Here is a 19,710-nt window from a genome sequence, read left to right on the forward strand (position 1 = left end):
TTTCATTTGATTTTTAAACTGAACTAAAAATCTCGTTGAAAGATGGAACAATGTCATTGTAATTCTGCAGTGTGTATGAACTCACAATCAAGAGATGTTAGGGAGGTTACTCCAGGGCCCAGTGCTGTAAGGGGCCCCAAGTCTTTTCCTATTGAGACTCAGTATGTCCTTGACCAAACATACAGTGAGCTTAGGGTGAAGGGCTAGCTCCAACGAACTTGGGGAGAAGAAATTGATATATATTTAAAATATATGGCGCTTGTGACCTGCGGTATAAATATAAAACACTTGACGTGTCATGTGTTATATTGAAATTTTAAAGTAAAAAAAATTCAATAGAGAAAATTTAAAGCTGCAGTAGGAAAGTATTTCCTTAATGTGCCCCCTCGCTCTAACCGGGGCTCTGGGGGCTGCAGATCTTTTCCCAGGGTTCTGCCAGTTCATGGCATGATCACTGCCCAAGTTTATTCTATATATTAATATAATACCTTCTGCATACCACATGATACTACTGAAAAAAAAAAATACAATGGGTCTCATTTATAGTTAGGAGCAAATACAGCTAAATTATACAAATGTACACTTGGACAAGCCATGGGGCTAGATTTACTAAGCTGCGGGTTTGAAAAAGTGGGGATGTTGCCAATAGCAACCAATCAGATTCTAGATTTATTTTACTTATTACTTTCTACAAAATGACAGTTAGAATCTGATTGGTTGCTATAGGCAACATCCCCACTTTTTTTTAAACCCGCAGCTTAGTAAATCTAGCCCATGGTGTGATATAAGGGGGAACAATGCTTTTTTTTTTTGCATACAGTGAAATTACTGGCTGCTTTTGCATGTAGGACACAAATACTGGACAGCTTTATTTTTACACTGCAATTTAGCTAAACTAGGACATACCCCCTCCGAACTCTGAATCTGTCCACACTTTTTAAATTGCCATGTCTGCAAGACGATTTTGTCAAAGTGAAAAATAACACATTCTAGCTGGATCTAAATGAGGCCCATTATTGTAAGTAAGTGCCCCTCTTCTGTAATTACATAGAGCACTGTGTCCTGACAAGGAATGAAAGGAAACCAGGTATAAAAAAACAGCATTGCACAGTAACTCTTTTTCTGCAGTAATACTTATTATTGGCAGATACCACAAGTTGCATTTCTACATCAACACCAACAGATGGAGTGCTTTTAATGCAATTAGTGCTTGTAATGTAACCCATATAAGTGACCTGTACTGCATGTGTATTAGAAAATCAAGAGATAGTATCTTTCGATTCCAAAAGACTTGTTTGATTGTCATTGTCCTAAAAAACAATTATAGACATTGAAAGTTAACTTATTTTGGTACTTGTTATACAAGCACCTTTTACATAAATTCCACAAAGTTTCCTATTCTTGAGGGGAGGGGGAGGGATAAAGGGGTATCAGTTAAGCTGAGTACACACTACAGAAATTTCGACCAACTTTTTATGCCAAGCGATTTTACATGCGACCGATGGTCCGATCGCTCGGTCCATGGACTGCATACACACTAGCCTTGTTTAGGACGATAAAGGGAAGAGCGGATGTCCATTTAGCGACTTTTTACAGCCATGTTGTTGTGAGCAATGACTGTAATTTCGTACTCACTGTTGTGGATCGGTCGGAAGTTTGTACACACTACACAGCGGAAACGAGATTGGAACGAAAATATTAAACGGTACGACCAACCACATGAGGCGATAATCGTCCTTTTGGGCAGACTTTCGACCATTGTGTCACTGTACACACTGACCTGACTTTTGAACGAGCGGTAGTATGTCGGCTGTTTGAGCCGATTATTGGACGAAAACAGTGTAGTGTGTACCCAGCTTTACTCCAAGGATTTGGTCATCCATGGAATGACCAGCAGCTACAGTCCATGGTTTGTTTTCCAAGTGGTGCCCATATAATAAAATAATACTATTATTATTTTATTGACTTCATTTAAGTACTTTATTTAAGTCATAAAGGGTCTATTCATGAAACTTCTCAGTGTTATTATGGTTCATGGTAAGGGTTGTGTACAATACATAAACAGAAAGTTTTCTACATGACACTTGGCACATTCTTGCATCCATTGGTTGCTTTATATGTTCTTGACTAATAAAAAAAAATATGTGTATTTTATGTATTCATTCATGTACATAGCTGCTTGTTTTCATCATTGGTTTATTGTGGAGGGGTTTCTTATTCTGGCAGATGAGGGACACCTGAATAAGAAGATTTCCAGCTTCAGCATCCTGATTATTTTCCTTACTTTAATTTTAACGTTTATTTTTGATTGCTAAATATTGTTTAATCGAAATGTTGCTTTTTGTACATTAAGTACTTTAGACAATTAAGTGCTTCTGCGTTCATTATCTACACAACTGTCCATGCCTTTTGCTTCTTCTTTTTTTTAATGTACAACAGTGGATGACAAATACAACGTGATGTACTCTGAAAACAGTTAATTCTGTTTTTCTGTATTCAAAATACTAAAAAAACAATATTAAAGTATGTAAATAAGAAATGATAAGTGATGACTAAGCCACAGTGCTGACCCGTGGTGATAAGTCATAAAAATACCAGACTGTCATATACAAAGTATAATTGTACTGAACTCTATATATTTAGACATCTATAATGTGCAGATTATTGGTGTTCATTCAGATAAGGGAATGTATGAGTTTAACAGTCATAAGCAAGAGGCATATAGGAACTGCAGATGTTTTCCTGAATCAATGAAGACTGTAGAGAGGAAGCGTTGAGATTTGATATTGCGCAATAAACTGTGATGTACTGTACTGAAATTAACAAGAAATGTATATTTTTTGCTGCTACAAATAAACCATTGCTATGTATATATCTATGTAGTGTTGAATAGAAAATACAGATTTACCTATACATCAGCAGGGTTACTTTTCACTTTACATTTCTACATCCACTGCATTATTTTAGTTTTGCATACTTGCATTTTTAGTAGTGTTTAGGGTTTGTCCAGTGCCCCGAACCTCTGCATCTGGCCAGGATATTTTTTGGCAAAGCTGGTAATTCCCATAGTGACGTGTAACATGAATTTATTTGGTGTGAACAGCAATTTTTTATACTCTTGCCCTACTCAGCACTAGTTTGATTAATATGCCCCTTACATTATAAACTCCCTGTGGTATGGAACTTCTATCACCAGTCCCAGTAGGGAGACTAAGGGTAATGGACTCACATTTTTTTTGTATATGCGCATTCAGACTTTACAAACATTGCAATTGGTAAATGGAAAAATGATTGCATTTCCCATACTTCTATTTTATACTGAATAGTACATACATTGTATAATGGATATGAATATGTTTAGAGAAAGATGAAGGTGAATTATGGAAATGTTGCTGCCTTGTGCTTCACCTAATGTAATGGCTGCAATTAGTGTCCATACATATACATATATGTAGGTACGTACATATATATACAGTATCAAGGATTGTAAATGCCGATATGTGCCATATTTGTGTAAAATCGTACTGTGCTTGCCTAGAACCGGACCACACGCCAGTGAACACAGCAACATCCAGTTCATCTTCGAGCGCAAAGGACCCCCTAACACGGCCTACAATTTCAGAGGGCAGAAGAGGAGGGGACTGGAGGTATGCACGTAGTCCATGTACAGTAAGGGCGTGCCAAGATCGAATGCATGCAGCAGGGTCCAATTCAAGCTCCGGGAATCTCAAACATGCATGATTATCAGTATCACTTGCACAGCTACAGGTCTGGTGTAAGTGCCAATTACCAGTGATGATGGCCCTGTATGCATGCTACAACATGTGTTTACAATAAGGAGCAACTGTAGATATGCATGTTATGTACAGTAGACATTAATAACATCCTGATGTATTCTATGGAGAGAAAATGTTTTTCTTTTTTAATGTTTTGTCATTAATGATTATATTATTAACAGGTGACATCAATTGAATAGTTTGTTTTTGTCTGTACGTTCTTTTGGGACTTGATATTCCACATATGTATTGGACATATCCTGCAGTGTATTATCTATTAGAGCAGAGCGCACCTGGACACATATCCATCAACTGTATCTTTACATCTGAACCTTGTTGAATACGGACGTGTGTATTCCCGATGTACTTCTGTTTTTAAAAAATGTGCAGAAATACTTAGCAACCAATCAACAATTATATTTGTTGAATGTAATGCAGTGATGGGCAGCAGGCGACCCTCTGACCCTTCTCCTGGGGCCCCAAGCTCATTCCTGCTATGTGCCCTGTTAATCCAGCTCTTATTCTTTGCTTTATGCCTTGCTGAGCTTAACCTGCAGCCACTAATCTTATTTTTAGACTAAGGTGGCCCTTTTGAAGGTTAGTGGCCCTACAGCTACTTCTTCAAAACGATGAAAAAGCTATCTGTGCTCACTTTGCCACCTGATTTCCTGGGCCAGGCAAAAGACAAGTGTTTTATATATAACAGACCACCCTGTGTTGATCCCCGCTATCAAATTGGTGGCCCAACAGCATTTAACCCTTGCAAAACTACAGCTACTTATTAAATATGATAAAATATGCTATATGTGCCCACTTTGCCACCTGATTTCATGCCCTAATCCTTGCTGGGTCAGGTTAAATACTATTGCAATTTGTGAAACTGGACCTCCTTAGTGTTAATCTAATCAGTGATCCAACTTGATTTAATCCTTTAAAAATAAAGTTGTCTGAATAAGAAGCTGGAGCATGAAGAAGAAGTGTGTGCTACTAAACTAACAGCTTTTCTTACCAAGATGTTTCTCAGTTACTGCTGACTTATAACTCTGTCCTGGCTGTCACAATTGGTCAGTGAGAATGAAGACTCAGCATGACAATATTTTCTAGATGTCGTTGAGCATTTCTGTATTTTCTAGATTCCTTTGCAGGGATAGGTTTTACTGAATCTCACCTGGAATCCGGGGTTACAATATTTGGGAGTGTGTCTGTGAGGGGGAGGCTGTGTTATATACCTCGGATCACTGCTAGACAAGGTGTAGCTGCTGTGGGATAGAAGTGGGGAGGAGCACGGCTGGGGGAGGTGTTCTTCAGCTGTGAGAGAAGGCTGGCTCTAATCTACTCTGTATACACACACACACACTGTAGTCACATGAATGTAAGATCAGATTCCCTCTCCGCCGGCTGAAGCTGTCAGTGACTTTAAGAACTGGAGGCAGAAGAGAGAACCCAGGTGCAGTGCTCTACACTATTACTGCTTGCACTTTACACAACTGACACCTTGTTGCATCTGCAATAACACCAAGAACTGTAGAATTTCCGATGACTTCTGCATAAGAAGATGAACTTCAGCAGCTGATCTAGCAGATGTTCCAAGGTCTGGCTTTTCATTGCCTTACGTGCTTACACGAATAAGTGGATATCCCTAGACTGACGTATAGAAGATCTGCTTCTGGCACTTGAATTTCGATCTATTTAATTCTCATATGCAATAATGACAAGTGCCAACGCCATGTGCTAATTTGCATTCAGTGATCCACAGGTGGATCGGCGGCTGTAGCATTTACGAGGGATTGTAAGTCAAGGCATGGCTGTTCATAGGTGCTTTTAGTAAGCCAAATTGTCTCCTTGGAGGTGGAAAGTAGAGGAGATGTTTGCTTTTGGAGTGCCTTCAACCCAAGCCATGTCTCAGACAGAAGTGGACTTAGCAGGATGTGGCATCTCTTTTGCTTCGGTTCTGTCGGAAGACCCTGCCGAGTTGTCCTCTCTTGCAGCCCTGAGGAGAAGAAGACTTTCAGGCAAGGAGCCCAGAAGAAACTCTTACCAGTTTAATAGGAGAAGTTCAGCTCAGCTGGAACTATTGGGTTATGACCCACCAGGGACTTCTTTCTCCTCATGGTCTCCAGAGGATCCCTCATCATTAGAAGAGAAAGTAGACTCCATCCCTGTCATATCTACTATCTCTACCAGCCTCCCATCGCTGAACACCCAAGCAGATGTGCTGCCATCTCCGGGCACATTGGCCAGCATTGTGGACATCAGCTCCGAGTCTGAAGATGAGGCCAGCAGCCCCAAACGTCCTTCAGTCCCTCCACCCAAGCCTACAGCGGCAGAAAACAGGAGAGAGCAGGAGGAAATTGAGGAGAATGAGACCAAAGCCGTGGCCACCTCACCAGATGGGAGATACTTAAAATTTAACATTGAGATTGGCAGAGGGTCTTTTAAAACTGTTTACAAGGGTCTAGATACAGAAACCACAGTAGAAGTGGCATGGTGCGAGCTTCAGGTAAGTTACTAAGATCACTAATCTGTCCTCTGAAATATATTAATATGATAAAACTGAGTATCTATATGAATATGGCAATGTCTTCCATATTGCATTGAATAAATAGTAGGCCTAACCTGCCACTTGGTTGATTAATTATAGAGTAGCATAATAGTAAATTGTGGTATTGATACTAATATTACTATTTAAGTTTTATGGTTGGTGAGATCCCACCAGAGGTGACAAAGCCCTTCACTAAACACATCTGCTTATATTTAAAAGAGTAGTGACTATTGTCCTTGTTGTAAAATATAGTGAGCACAACTGTTTTCAATTAAGATGGACTAATAATATATGAATACTGTATATAAGCAGATGTTTGACTTGTTAACTGTTCCTGCACCAGTCATATTATTATCAATCTGCACACTGGAGATCTCAGTCTGACACATGTGTGCCTTAGTGTTTATCATCATCACCATTCATTTATATAGCGCCATTAATTCCGCAGCGCTGTACAGAGAACTCACTCACATCAGTCTCTGTCCCATTGGGGCTTACAGTCTAAATTTCCTAACACACACACAGATAGACAGACAAGGGTCAATTTGTTAGCAGCCAATTAACCTACTAGTATGTTTTTGAAGTGTGGGAGGAAACCGGAGCACCCGGAGGAAACCCACGCAAACACGGGGAGAACATACAAACTCCACACAGATAAGGGCATGGTTGGGAATTGAACTCATGACCCCAGTGCTGTAAGGCAGAAGTGCTAACTACTAAGTCATCGTGCTGCCCCTAGTGTTCCCAAACATTTTATCTGCCAGGGAGTGTCAGGATTCATTCCACTCTACCAAGCACCTCTGGACAACCTAACATGGGAAAACTTTTAAAGATGCAAATATATTCTACATGTTTTCAGAACATTCTATTTTTACTGTATAGCAATCAATGTGTATATTGTAGTAACAGTTTTATTGACACGGGCGTCTTGAGTAGTTGTCAATAATAAAGTGATTTTTGACACTGGTGAAAACATTAGTGTTAATGGTAGTATGTGGGCTGGGTAAAACTTCTCTTTGCCAGATTATTGGATATAATGCTACATTAAAAAAAAACCATAATTTATGAATGTAAAATATTGAGGGCATCAATATCTACCCTATTGGGTTACAAATCTTACACTGCACTGGGTTGCAGATCTATGCTATTTTAGTAACTCTGAGATCAGTGCAGTTTGTGTTGTATTGGTAATGAACAGTGATCACTGCCAGGAATGAGCAGGTGCCAGGATGGTATAAATAATTCAGTTATGCTGGTTTTATATCTATGCTCAGTCTCTATTTGTTGCACAAGGAAGTTTCATATCGATCTAATTTCTGTGCCATATACATTATAGAAATAGAATAGAAATGACAGAGCAAAGCATTTATCTGCTACACTGAGAATGGTGATATCTATTGCAAGTGATACTGTTGCAACTGATACTTATCTTTTAACTGCAACTTTATGGCTTCGCTGTATATAGGTGTCAAATATTATTGCACTGATGGCACCTAGAGCCAGGGCCGTAACTAGGGCTGTGCGACAGGGGGCGACTGCCCAGGGCGCAACGCTGAAGGGGGGACGCAATTTAGGAATATTTTAGGTTAATTTTGTTAAAATTGAGGGCTAGGAGGGCGGCATTTGTGTTTCTCGTCCGGGCGCTAGAATTCTAAGTTACCGCTATGCCTAGGGCAACCAGTTACTATGTATAACTAAATTGTGTGCAACTCCACATAACCCCTTCCTTACTGGTTCTCATTCTTCATGTGTTGTTAACACCTCCCCTCAGCCTTCCTAAGCCCCCTCTCCTTGTTTCCTCTGCTTTTTTTTTTTTTATATTATAATATTGTGAAAGGGCACAAGTATGTCTGACAAGCCCCAGCAAATCAGTCACCCACTTCTCCGGATTGTGAAGATACACTTTGTACTATATGCTTCAACATGATATCATTGCATGCATAGTGGTCCTTTCCAAACACTGCATATATTATACTGTCAAAACCTGACAGGGACACTTTGGCTTGTATATAAAAGGAAAATATCATCTGCCTTTCAACAGTGTATTGATGAACTTTATGTTGTGTAACTGGAAAGTGGTTTCTCTCTGCCAGGGGTTATTTGTACAACAATGTATATAAAACATCATGTGACTCCCTAAACAGCTCTTACATGTCTACTTGCAGTGTAAGCAAACAAGCATGTTGTGAAACCTTATTTATACAAGTGTGCATACGTTTAAGGTCTATTTGCATAATAAATTAATTTTCAAGTAAAATCTGTACAAATGGAAAAAAATAAAACTATACTGATATTGTAATTCAATTTGGTATTGTTCCGAAACGGCTTGCAATTTGATTGCCAAAAATCAGCAGATTAGTCTTTAAATTATCAGCAGGCTATCAACAAAGCTTAATAGAGGAAGAATAGCAACATGTATCTCTACATTTGTGCATAATATTTCACATGTGGTTCGGCTGGACAAAATTGATTCTGATAATACAGTTCCAATTATTTATGTGCAAATTTAGAAAGTGGCTTCTATGTTTTAGTGGTGAGCATGTCATGTTTCACCACACCAAATGTGCTACAGTGGTTGATTTGTGGGGTTATTTAAAAGAGGATACCAGGCAAATCAAACATTTTAGCAATAGCCTCCTCTCCCAAGTAGTAGACTCCGGGCCATCTTTTCCATTGGGCACGATGGGCAGCTGCCCGGGGGCCCCACGGGCAAGGGGGTCCCATAGGCACAGCTCTTAATGAGAATATATAATCCTGCAAAAAAAAACCTTCAAGGGTCACTGTGCAAGTACATCTATCTATCTCTATATATCTATCTGAATCTGTATACATCTATATATCTATATCTATATCTAGAGGCCCCGGTGCACTGCTTTGCCCGGGGACCCATAATGTTGTTAAGATGGCCCTGAGTAGTCTACAGCTACTAAAGCAGCCAGCATAGAAGGACTGGAGAAGTCTGTGTGTACACACAGTATTAAAATCTGTTTTGTAGTTTGGCTCTGCATGAAAGCTTGTCAAACACTATTTGGAAGCATCTGTTTTAAAAGAGTTCTGTGTACCCTTATTGTATGTTTACTCAGCAGGTTAGAAGCGTTTAATACATGTCCAGGAAGCCTTTGTTTTTCTTTATCATTTTTAAAAATAAATTGATCTTTATTATAACAGAAGAGCGATCAGAGTCAGAATTCATGATTCTGGTTAGACGTGTATAAAGTACATTAAAATAGAACTACATACACATGCTTGGGATGCATCACAAGTGGTTATCGTCTGTTCCCATAGAATTCTATGGGGAAGTTAGCAAGCCTCAGGAGCGTTCACACAATGTGGAAACTAACTAAAGCATGATAAACGTTCTGGCCAATGCTTGTGTGTACTGATATATCATAATGTGATATATTTGATGTGCTGCATCAGATATTGAAAGCAAAGCCATGTTATTTTGCTCTTGGTATCCAGTTAATGGTGGGGACCCTTCGGAAAGCCCCCCTCCCCTGTATGCTATATGTGGGAGACGTATCTATTTAAGGAAAAGCTGTTCAAGAGTTGACAGCGCCCAGGGCCGGTGCTAGGGTCCATGGCGCCCTAGGCATTTTGACAAAATCGGCGCCCTCCTCCCCCCTCACCCCGTCTTTCCTTACCTTGTCTCACCACCGCTGCCTCTCTGCTCCGTCTCCTCCCCTCCACTCACTGACACTAGTGAGTGGAGTGGAGGAGACGGAGCAGAGAGGCGGCGGTGGTGAGCAATAGCCTCTCCCCCCCCCCCCCCCGTGCATCTGAATGCTGTGCGGCGGCCATGACAGGTATGGTCAGCGGTCGCCGCACAGTTTTGAAGTCATTTACATTCTGTGGCACCCTCCAGAGCCCGGCGCCCTAGGCAAGTGCCTAACATTGCCTAATGGGAGCGCCGGGCCTGATAGCGCCTGCAAGTGAACCCACCAATCTGCCTTAGTCACATTTAAGGGATCAGCAGCACATTCCAAACCATTGCACCACTTTCTGAGCTCCCCTGCCTACATTTATTACCTGGCAAAAAGGAGCAATCACTTTTTTAATAAGGTACATATTAACGTACAACTTCTCTAGGTATATGGGCCTCTTAGTGCTACCCTAGGCACTTACTGCTTACAAACATGCTTGGCTAGTTCATAGAACAAGTTTGGGTAGTGATTGTATCCGTCAATCTCACATATTGTTGTATTCATCGAGCTTTACAGCTTAGAGAAAAGCAACTGTAAATATACTTTTGTTTACCACAACAGTATTTGTATTCACTTATCTGCTTACAATTATTGTTTCCTGCTCTGTTTCTTATGTTTTCCTCAACTATATCTTTAAAAATGGTTATTATTGTTTTAACAGAAGCATAATATTTTTAAAGTAAACAGTTTTTTGGGGAGTTGAGTTCCACAAGATCTTTAATGACATTTTCAGTAGATTCTAATATCACCATATTTATTCTTGGCAATCTCATGGTAGACTATACTACCTGCTTTGAGAATTGAACAGAGTATTACTTGGAGAATTAAACTAATCAAAATGTAGATTAACAATATGTATGCACTAAAGATCCAAATCAGTCGAACCGCAGTTTCCCTTGTTACCTGAATGTACCTCGTGGCAGGATTGTGAGCGTACCGGCAGTGCATTCATCAGGGGCATTCTGCAAGGAACAGGTTCACCAGTGTTTAAAGGTTAAAAAGATTCTTTGGTTGAGGTCTGTAATGACTATTACACAATTCTGCATTCTTGTGCTGTGATTTTAAAGTACTAGAATAATAAACAGAGTAAGAGAATTACAATGTATTTAAGAACAGCTAAGGTGATATTTTTTTTTTCGTTTTTAGTCCCTTTAACGCTTTATTGCTTATATTATATGTCTCCAGACTCCATTCTCAGAGTCAGAACATTAGAGCCCACCTACCAGACAGTGCTGGACAGAGTCTCGGTGATGCATTCTGTTACATACTATATATAGGCCTGTCAGTGCTGCCATGCGTAGGCTATATACTGCGCACACATCAGGCACGTGCAAGGGGTACTGTGACACATCAACCTCTTAGAGAACTAAACTCAAAATTATTTTCTCCCCAAGCCCTTGTCCCGCAGTGCAGGTCTACAGTATTATTTATTGCATCACTCCTTATATTCCATTAAATGACATTATGAAAAGTCCTAATGTATTACCACCATTGATGGAGCCAGGCAACAAATAGCATCCTATAGGATGAAACTGTGTGCTGATTCAGTGTGAGGTACCACAATAATTCCCATTGGTCCTTGGGTTTTATTACAATTAATGGCTCTCTGTTTTTTATCTGTGAATTTAGATTCTATAAGTCTGCTGCTACCATGCAGGTTCCCCAACTCCATTTATATGAATAAAAGTGACAGAGTCAGGTTTGGAAGGAAATGTATTTGTAGACATTGAATTATTACATAAGTAGTTGAAATGTGAAAGTCTCCTTCTTTGTACTCGTCAGAGGTGTGAGTGTACAGTATCCGTGCTGGAGACTCTTCTTGTATCATTACCATCATCCAGTAATGGGACCGACACTTGTTTGAGATCTAGGGCTGCCTCTTATTCTCAGTTGTGGAAGAAAGAGAATAAGGTACTGGAAGACCAGTTTGTAAGTCTTTTTAGGTACGATTGTTGTTGTTGTTGATTGTAAGGCACCACAGTGCTCCACATCCCCCGACAGCAAGGAAAATTGTGCATACATAAAACCGTGACATACAATGTAGACAAAATGCTTGACTCAGCTGCTTTGCTATGAGGATGTCAGTGTCCTAACTAAGTATAAAAGCTCAGTTGTTAGGTAGCATTGTAGAAGTCACTGACTACTTTCCCCACTGTGTGTGGTGCCTCTGTTTGATCTCAGATACCAGGGCATCCGGGCAGTTTTTAGCCCTAATTTAACAGACAATTTTGACAATCTCAGAAAATAGTAAAAATGTTTGGAGGAAGAGTTTGGGGCCTCTTAAAAGCAGCAATCACCCATAGAAGGTTTATTTTTGTCTTAAATTAGCAAGTTAAGTACCTTTTAAGCATGAATTGGGTACTAGATATCCTGTTACAGATCATTACCTCCTTTTCAAAATCTCTTAGTAGGTTAAAAAAAAAAAAATGGCTGCCAGCATTCATGAGAAGGCCTGTTCCCCAACCTTCATCCATTCTGCATCCTCTTCTGTGACACTTTTCCTCTACTTTTCTCCTTCCGGTTTTCTTTGCATTCTGCCCACAGACAGCCAGTCATCAATCTGACCTACTCCCCAACATTCATTCAACCTCCTACTTCTGGTTTCCATTACCCACCTCTACTCCACCACACAGCCTTCTCCCCAACCTAGTCCCATTCTGATCTTCTCTCTGACAGTTTCCTTTCTGCCATCCCCCCACTGTTCTGACCCTTCTCCAAATTTCTCGTCTTACTAACCTGGCACTCATTTAATCAAACTCGCTTGTGTTCTCATTGCTTACCCCTGTTCCCAGCATTCCTCCATTCTGGCTTCTTTGCATCCAGCCAAATTGTGCCTTTTCCACTACGTGCTGCCCTTCTTCTTCTGCATCTTCCATTTTTCTTATATTAGGTCCAACCTCCCTCATTCCTGCATTAATTTCCTTCCACTTTCTCCAACACAAACCTACTTTCACTACTTACTGCTTCCATATTCTGCTGTATCTCTGCTCTTCTCTTGAACTCTTCTCTATCCACTTTCTGTCCAAACTTCTTTGACTGCTTTCTTCGAAACCTTCATCTGTTCTGCTTTATCTCCCTTCCCCTTCCTGCTGTCTTCATCTATGCCACACGTATTACATTTCTCTTTAGCACAACATGATGCAAAAAGACCAACACTCTAGTTTGAAAACATATCTGGTACATCATATATTCATCCCCTTCAGTGTGTTCTTCAGCATCTCCATTCTCCTTACTGCAGGACTATGTTGTTACTTTCTTATTTAGTTCTCCTACAAAACATAACAAGTCCAGTGTTTTCTTTCTAAGAAGCATTGTAATTATAGACTGGAAAAGCTTTGTGGACAGGTATCTGTCCTTACCACATAAACATTATTGGTGTATTAAGACATTAAATTAGGACTACATCATTTCCATAATTGGCATGTAATTTCCAGGAAAACGTTTTTGCATATATACATTCATTCACATGGAATATCCTAAGATATCTACTACAAGACATGATTTTCTTCGCCAATAAACTTACATACCGACCGTTTCATCTGTCACATAGGATTGGAGATGTTTTACTGCCTTAGGGAGACGTGGTACAGTACCACCTTTTACTAGATATTAGTGCAGATTTAACCCTCCTACCCCCAAGGGGGTTTTGTCTCTGAAAATGTCCCTATTTTTCATTATTGACCAACTGCACAGTACAATTCGTTATTTTCTAGGTATTAAATACCATCTATTTTTATAAAGCATGTTATAATTAAATTCAGTAAACTTGTCAAGATTGTAATGCTCGGCAGAGAATATAGCTCGTCACGTGTTCAGATGCTTCAGTGTCCCTAGAAACATTTTAAAATGTTGCCAACTATGCTGCAGTAGGTGCTGAGGATGACAATACTACTGCTGCACAGCTTTTGGCCGTACAAGAGTTAAACAGAGATCAGGCATCCCTGGAAACAGTAATGCCATAAACTCATCCCCACCCACAATGCTTGTGCTTTACTGCAGCTCTCCACAGGGCGAACATCTCAAACTGTCCTCATAACTATACAAACACAGATATAAATAGACACTAGTTACATACTGGCACTCTGGGTAAAACTCGTACATGATCTGATTGCTTAAAACCTCCAGTGCCAAAGATGTTCCTGCATTGAGCCAAATACTGTAATCCACTGGAAGTGATGGGGGAGAGAGGGATGATCTTGTAGTGAAAGTCCTTGACAGGTTGCCTGTACACTGCATGTGGCCCTTATCGCCCTTTCTAAGACCCTTGGCATGCCTAAGAACTAACTGATAGTCATGATAAAATACCGAAAGTACAGCAGTGCAACACCCACTTGTGTGTATACGGTAATATATAATATATATATATATATATGTATCTGCAATACAATGGAAAAAAGGAGTATTGTGATTACCATGGTAACCACAGTCACATGACATACCATGTAGTGAGTAGATAGACTTTGGAACACACCTCTTCTCAGCAAGCACGTTCCAAACACAATCCCCCCACCTCCCGGACTACCTTCCTTCCTGTGCCATCATGTGACCACTTTCTCATAACTGTTTCTGACTAATAGATTAGGTTACTGTTATACTCTTCTCTTTCATAAGAGCTGAAATACAAATGATTCCAACTGAGAGACACTATCTTACAGTGGAGTAATATAACTATCCCGAACAGAGTGATTTTGAAAAGGTATGGATAGCATAGAAAAATCTGTTTCATGTTACAAAACTATAAAACCTTGTTTTTTGTTATGAGCCTCTGCACTACTCTTTGTGGCTTGCTCAGTGCTTGCCAGCCGGCATGCTTTTTCACTCATGAGGGCTTCCGCTATGTTCTCATTCCACCTGGTTGCTATGCACCCAGGACGCTTCTTCTGTCCACTCCTGCAGTCATATAATTATTGCAGCAAACAGGCTAAAAGGGGCGTCGTTCCTTATGGAGCATTGTGATTGGCCATCAGTAATATAAATGGCAGGGAGTACTCAGTCTACCTGCCAGTGTTAGCGTTTAGCCTGTGTTGCTCTTATAAGTCAGCTGTATTGCTTCTATTTCCATTGCTTGTTACCTGTTGCCTGACCCTTTTGCCTGTTATTGAACTTGTCTGCTGCCCGTCTGGACAACCTTCACTTGTTTACTGGATCTTCTTGTTCACTGCCTGCACTGACCTTTTGGCTTGTCTTATTATATTTTTCTGCTCACTGCCCACCTTGACCTTTGGCCTGTCTCATCATACCTCCTCTCTCTCTACTAGCCGGCTAACTGCCTTTCTGACTTATTCCATTATTTTGAGTTTCCATACCTCTTCACTAGCTAAATACAAAAAATACATGTAGTGGCAGCGCTGATGTATAAAATATCACAAATTATATAATTAAAATAGTTATAATACACATACATATGTATGTAATATATCGGTAGACCGAGCTGGATAGGCCTTAATGCCTAACAGAGCTCTGTAGGTACATATATATTTGTATAGACACAGGTGCAAAGATTCTATATGTAGCGATATATAGATATTCCCTGTATGGGAAGAGATTTAGATAGAACGATGGTATATGATGAAACAGTTCCTCCTATAGGTAAACACAAATTGATGCTGTGTATAGAAAACATACAACCGGGGGAGCTCACATGCTCCTGGCACATAGAGTGCAGCTGAAAGTCCCGTATATCCACAATATGCTGATAAGGTACCTTCCTGGAACTTTGGTAGCGCTCACTTATATAGAAATATCCTGTATCGCTGTGGAGAGATCCTAATGTCTCCTTACAATGTAAGAGCTCTAGTATTCCATAAGAGCTGGAACTGAAAAAACACGTGTATACACGAAAATCCAAAACAATGGGTATGTCCAAGCTCGTCTACTTCACACCTGACGCGTTTCTCCGCCTACAAGCTGGGCGGTTTCATCAGAGGTGGATTCTTTTCCTCAAAGGTATGTCCTTATATACCCAAGGCAGACAGTTCAGGCTATACTCACCAGGAACTTTCCAGACAGGCAAGGCTCTTCACTAGCTGGCTTCCAGATAAGTCCCTACTAGCATGAGTTGAAGTCCTGGTGGCATCGCAGTCCCTTTAAGTATTCTGCACTCTATGGTGGCTTGTTATAAGTGAAGACCTCACTATTATCTGGTTCTGGTTTTAGGGATTCATCAGGTATCAATTTTGAGGGGAAAAAAACCACTATGTGGGATTGCATCTTTACTATACCATAAAGTTATAAGATACTCCTGCTTATGAAACATGCCTTGTTCAAAATGTACTGTTGTGTAAAATCTTTAACAACTTGTAAACATTTTCCATTCAAGATATTATATTATGGTCAAATTGAAAAGTGTTTTATTGTTTTACTCAGTGCTTTTTTTCCCATTGAACGCTGGGAACGGCGTTCCGACACCTTTTTTTTTTAACTTTTTTTTTACTTTTTTTTTTCTCTGCGGTGCTGCTACAGTGCAGCACCGCATCTGTGTGTGTGTGTGTGTCCTGCTTCCGTCGGCCGGAAGCAGGGCAGCGGGAGAAGCAGCGATCGAACTAAGAAGAGTGAAAAGAAGTATGCAAAGAAGGTAAGTAATACTGACTACAGAAAGCGGGAAGGGGCGAAAGTAGAAGGCTACAGAATAGAGGGGGAGCAGAAAGAAGGCTACAGAATAGAGGGGGAGCAGAAAGAAGGCTACAGAATAGAGGGGGAGCAGAAAGAAGGCTACAGAATAGAGGGGGAGCAGAAAGAAGGCTACAGAATAGAGGGGGAGCAGAAAGAAGGCTACAGAATAGAGGGGGAGCAGAAAGAAGGCTACAGAATAGAGGGGGAGCAGAAAGAAGGCTACAGAATAGAGGGGGAGCAGAAAGAGGGCTACAGAATAGAGGGGGAGCAGAAAGAAGGCTACAGAATAGAGGGGGAGCAGAAAGAAGGCTACAGAATAGAGGGGGAGCAGAAAGAAGGCTACAGAATAGAGGGGGAGCAGAAAGAAGGCTACAGAATAGAGGGGGAGCAGAAAGAAGGCTACAGAATAAAAGGGGAGCAGAAAGAAGGCTACAGAATAGAGGGGGAGCAGAAAGAAGGCTACAGAATAGAGGGGGAGCAGAAAGAAGGCTACAGAATAAAGGGAGAGCAGAAAGAGGGCTACAGAATAAAGAAGGGGAGCAGAAAGAGGGCTACAGAAAAAGGAGGGAGGTGGAAAGAGAGGGCCACAAAAAAACCAGGGTGCAGAATAGGGGTGAGAATAGCTAGCGGCCATATGTGAGAAAAGTTGGTAGGCAGCCGCAGCAGGGGACATGTCGGTGTGTAACAGATGAGTGATGTCCAGTTGTTATGTTTGTTTTATTAAATTAACATATGGGGCCTCCCCTCTAGATATCCTGCGCTTACTCCATCAGTCATCTGGACTGCAGCCTTGCCAGCCAACCAGGAGGAGGTAGGAGTTATTATTTTTATTTTACAATTGTCAAGTGTGTGAGGGGCAAGGAAGGGAGTAAATTTATGTGTGTGTGTGTATATATATATATATATATATATATAAAAAAAAATTCATAAAAGATTTTCATAAAAGATTAATAAGACGTGAGTTCCGGCACCTTTTTTTTTACAAAAAAAGCACTGGTTTTACTGCCATAAAGCTATTGTTAGCTTTTCAGTTTTCATGATAATTGTTTATGTTTATATAATACAGACAACCGATAATGAACAATGACTGACTTCTACAAAATAGTAGAAAGAAATATAAATGGCTTATTGTAGTTAGTTATTAGTTTACCAATCAAATATATATATATCACACACACACACACACACCCACCCCTATTGGTTGGTTCTACAGGTCTTCATGGTACGTTACCTATTTCTAGTGAGTTACTAAACAGTATATTTACTTCTGGTTTTCGTTACATTAAACAAAGATAATATTACTATGCCCCAGGAGGGTAGTCCTGACTTGTGGCATATGTAAGAAGTATTGTTAACTATTGGGGACATAGCTGCTGCCAAATATGGCTATGGCTGGGCAGGTTAGGTGGACTCTGGGCATAATAGGGGTGTGTTTTATTTTTTGGTACGACTTTTCAAAATAAAATAGCAATGTTGGGAGGTAATTTATTATTTGCCTTTTTTTGTCTAATCAAGGAAAAATGAACAAAAGCTCCAGAATGGATAGATAGATAGATAGAGGGATAGATAGATAAAGGGGTCACAGTGGAAATTAAGAAGGGGTGGTATGGAAATTTAGAAGTGGTTTGGAAAACAGTCGGAAAAGTGGCATTATACAACCATATATCGGCTTTCTTCAAGGTAAAAACAGGTCTAATGGGCTAATTGGATTTTGAACATTTAGATCGTGACATTGTATTGCTATTGATATATCATTAAAAGCTTCCCACAATAACATTTAGGATGGTGCGGATTTGTCTTTCCGCTGTCCTGGCTCAGGAGAAGCTCATTTGGCAGGAATTCAACAAACTAAAAAGAAATAGTTCTTCTTGTACTAAAATAATATGAAGAACAAAACACATATTGACATCATGTGCACTGTCAGATAATCTATTCAATGCTGTTACAAGCCAACAATAATCCAGGAAATAAAAAAGAACAATCTAACATTTTTATATCGGTAAGGGTTTGTACACATACGCATTCAAATCACATGTTCAACTTGTATGCTTAAAGTTTGCTAAACACGCTTTAATGCTGGTAGGGCCAAAAAAACGAATATAGCTGTAACACACACACACACACACACACACACACACACACACACACACACACACACACACACACACACACACACACACACACACACATTTTACAACAAGAGTTAATGTCACTTTGCCTAATGCCAGTTTCAGCATTGCTTGAAGCATTCACGAGCATTAACATTTGATTAATGGGAGCACTCATTGAATTGTACATTATGCTGCTGAGAGGCTTTGAGAACACGTTTTGAATGCTCTGTTATAAGTGAGGACAAAATACAAGGTTTTGTCTACACTTTAAATAGGGTGGTATTTTTCAATGTCTGTGTACGTGAGCTATATATATTTATTATTTATTTACTTGCAATCTTTTTTTTAAATAATTACCAGATATTTTATAAATGTTTCCACATAAATATTTTTTACATTCAAGAGAACTCGTCATTTCTGAGATAAAGGGCTATAGTTATCAAAATGCGTTGATAAGAATGATTAAATATCACCAGGCAAGGCTCGCCGGGCCAGTTTCTGGGGATATGTGCAAACATGAGCCATGTTATTGTCACCTCCAGGATGGAGATAACACAAGAAAATAATTCTTCTATCCTCCTCCAAATCATTGTCTCTTTTCAAAGTCTCTCAGAGGTGTTCCTAAGCTGAGTAGATCATGTGTCATGTTACTGTGGTTGCCATGGTATTCCAATATTGCAGAATTATATATAATATATAAATAGCTGCTTCAAGAAACAACAAGGATAAAATTGGTAAATACCAAGATCATTCATATAGCCTACCACAGTAATTTAGCTAAATAAACACACCTCAGTTTATATGGCATTGCTGCTTTAAATATCATGCCACTTGTTGTTTGATGCACACAGGCAGTTATGTGGGGGATAAACACAAAGTGAACCGTCCTCAAACAGTGACTAATAAATTGTGCTCAGTACCAACTTTATAAGGACCAAAACTATAGCCTGCTGACTGTATTCAAT

At 39.9% G+C, this 19,710-nt stretch overlaps 1 protein-coding gene across 1 annotated transcript in view; it reads left to right on the forward strand.

The window, feature by feature from the left end:
- The first annotated feature begins 5,130 nt into the window (after nt 1–5,130).
- WNK4 (WNK lysine deficient protein kinase 4) overlaps nt 5,131–19,710 on the forward strand; it is a 161,546-nt gene continuing 146,966 nt past the window's right edge. Inside the window, exon 1 of the mRNA XM_075177399.1 lies at nt 5,131–6,276. Within this exon, the coding sequence (XP_075033500.1) occupies nt 5,641–6,276 (636 nt within the window). The 5' untranslated portion in view covers nt 5,131–5,640. The remainder of the gene's footprint in view (nt 6,277–19,710) is intronic.

Source organism: Mixophyes fleayi, chromosome 6 (assembly GCF_038048845.1).
Source record: "Mixophyes fleayi isolate aMixFle1 chromosome 6, aMixFle1.hap1, whole genome shotgun sequence".
NCBI classification, from domain to species: domain Eukaryota; kingdom Metazoa; phylum Chordata; class Amphibia; order Anura; family Limnodynastidae; genus Mixophyes; species Mixophyes fleayi.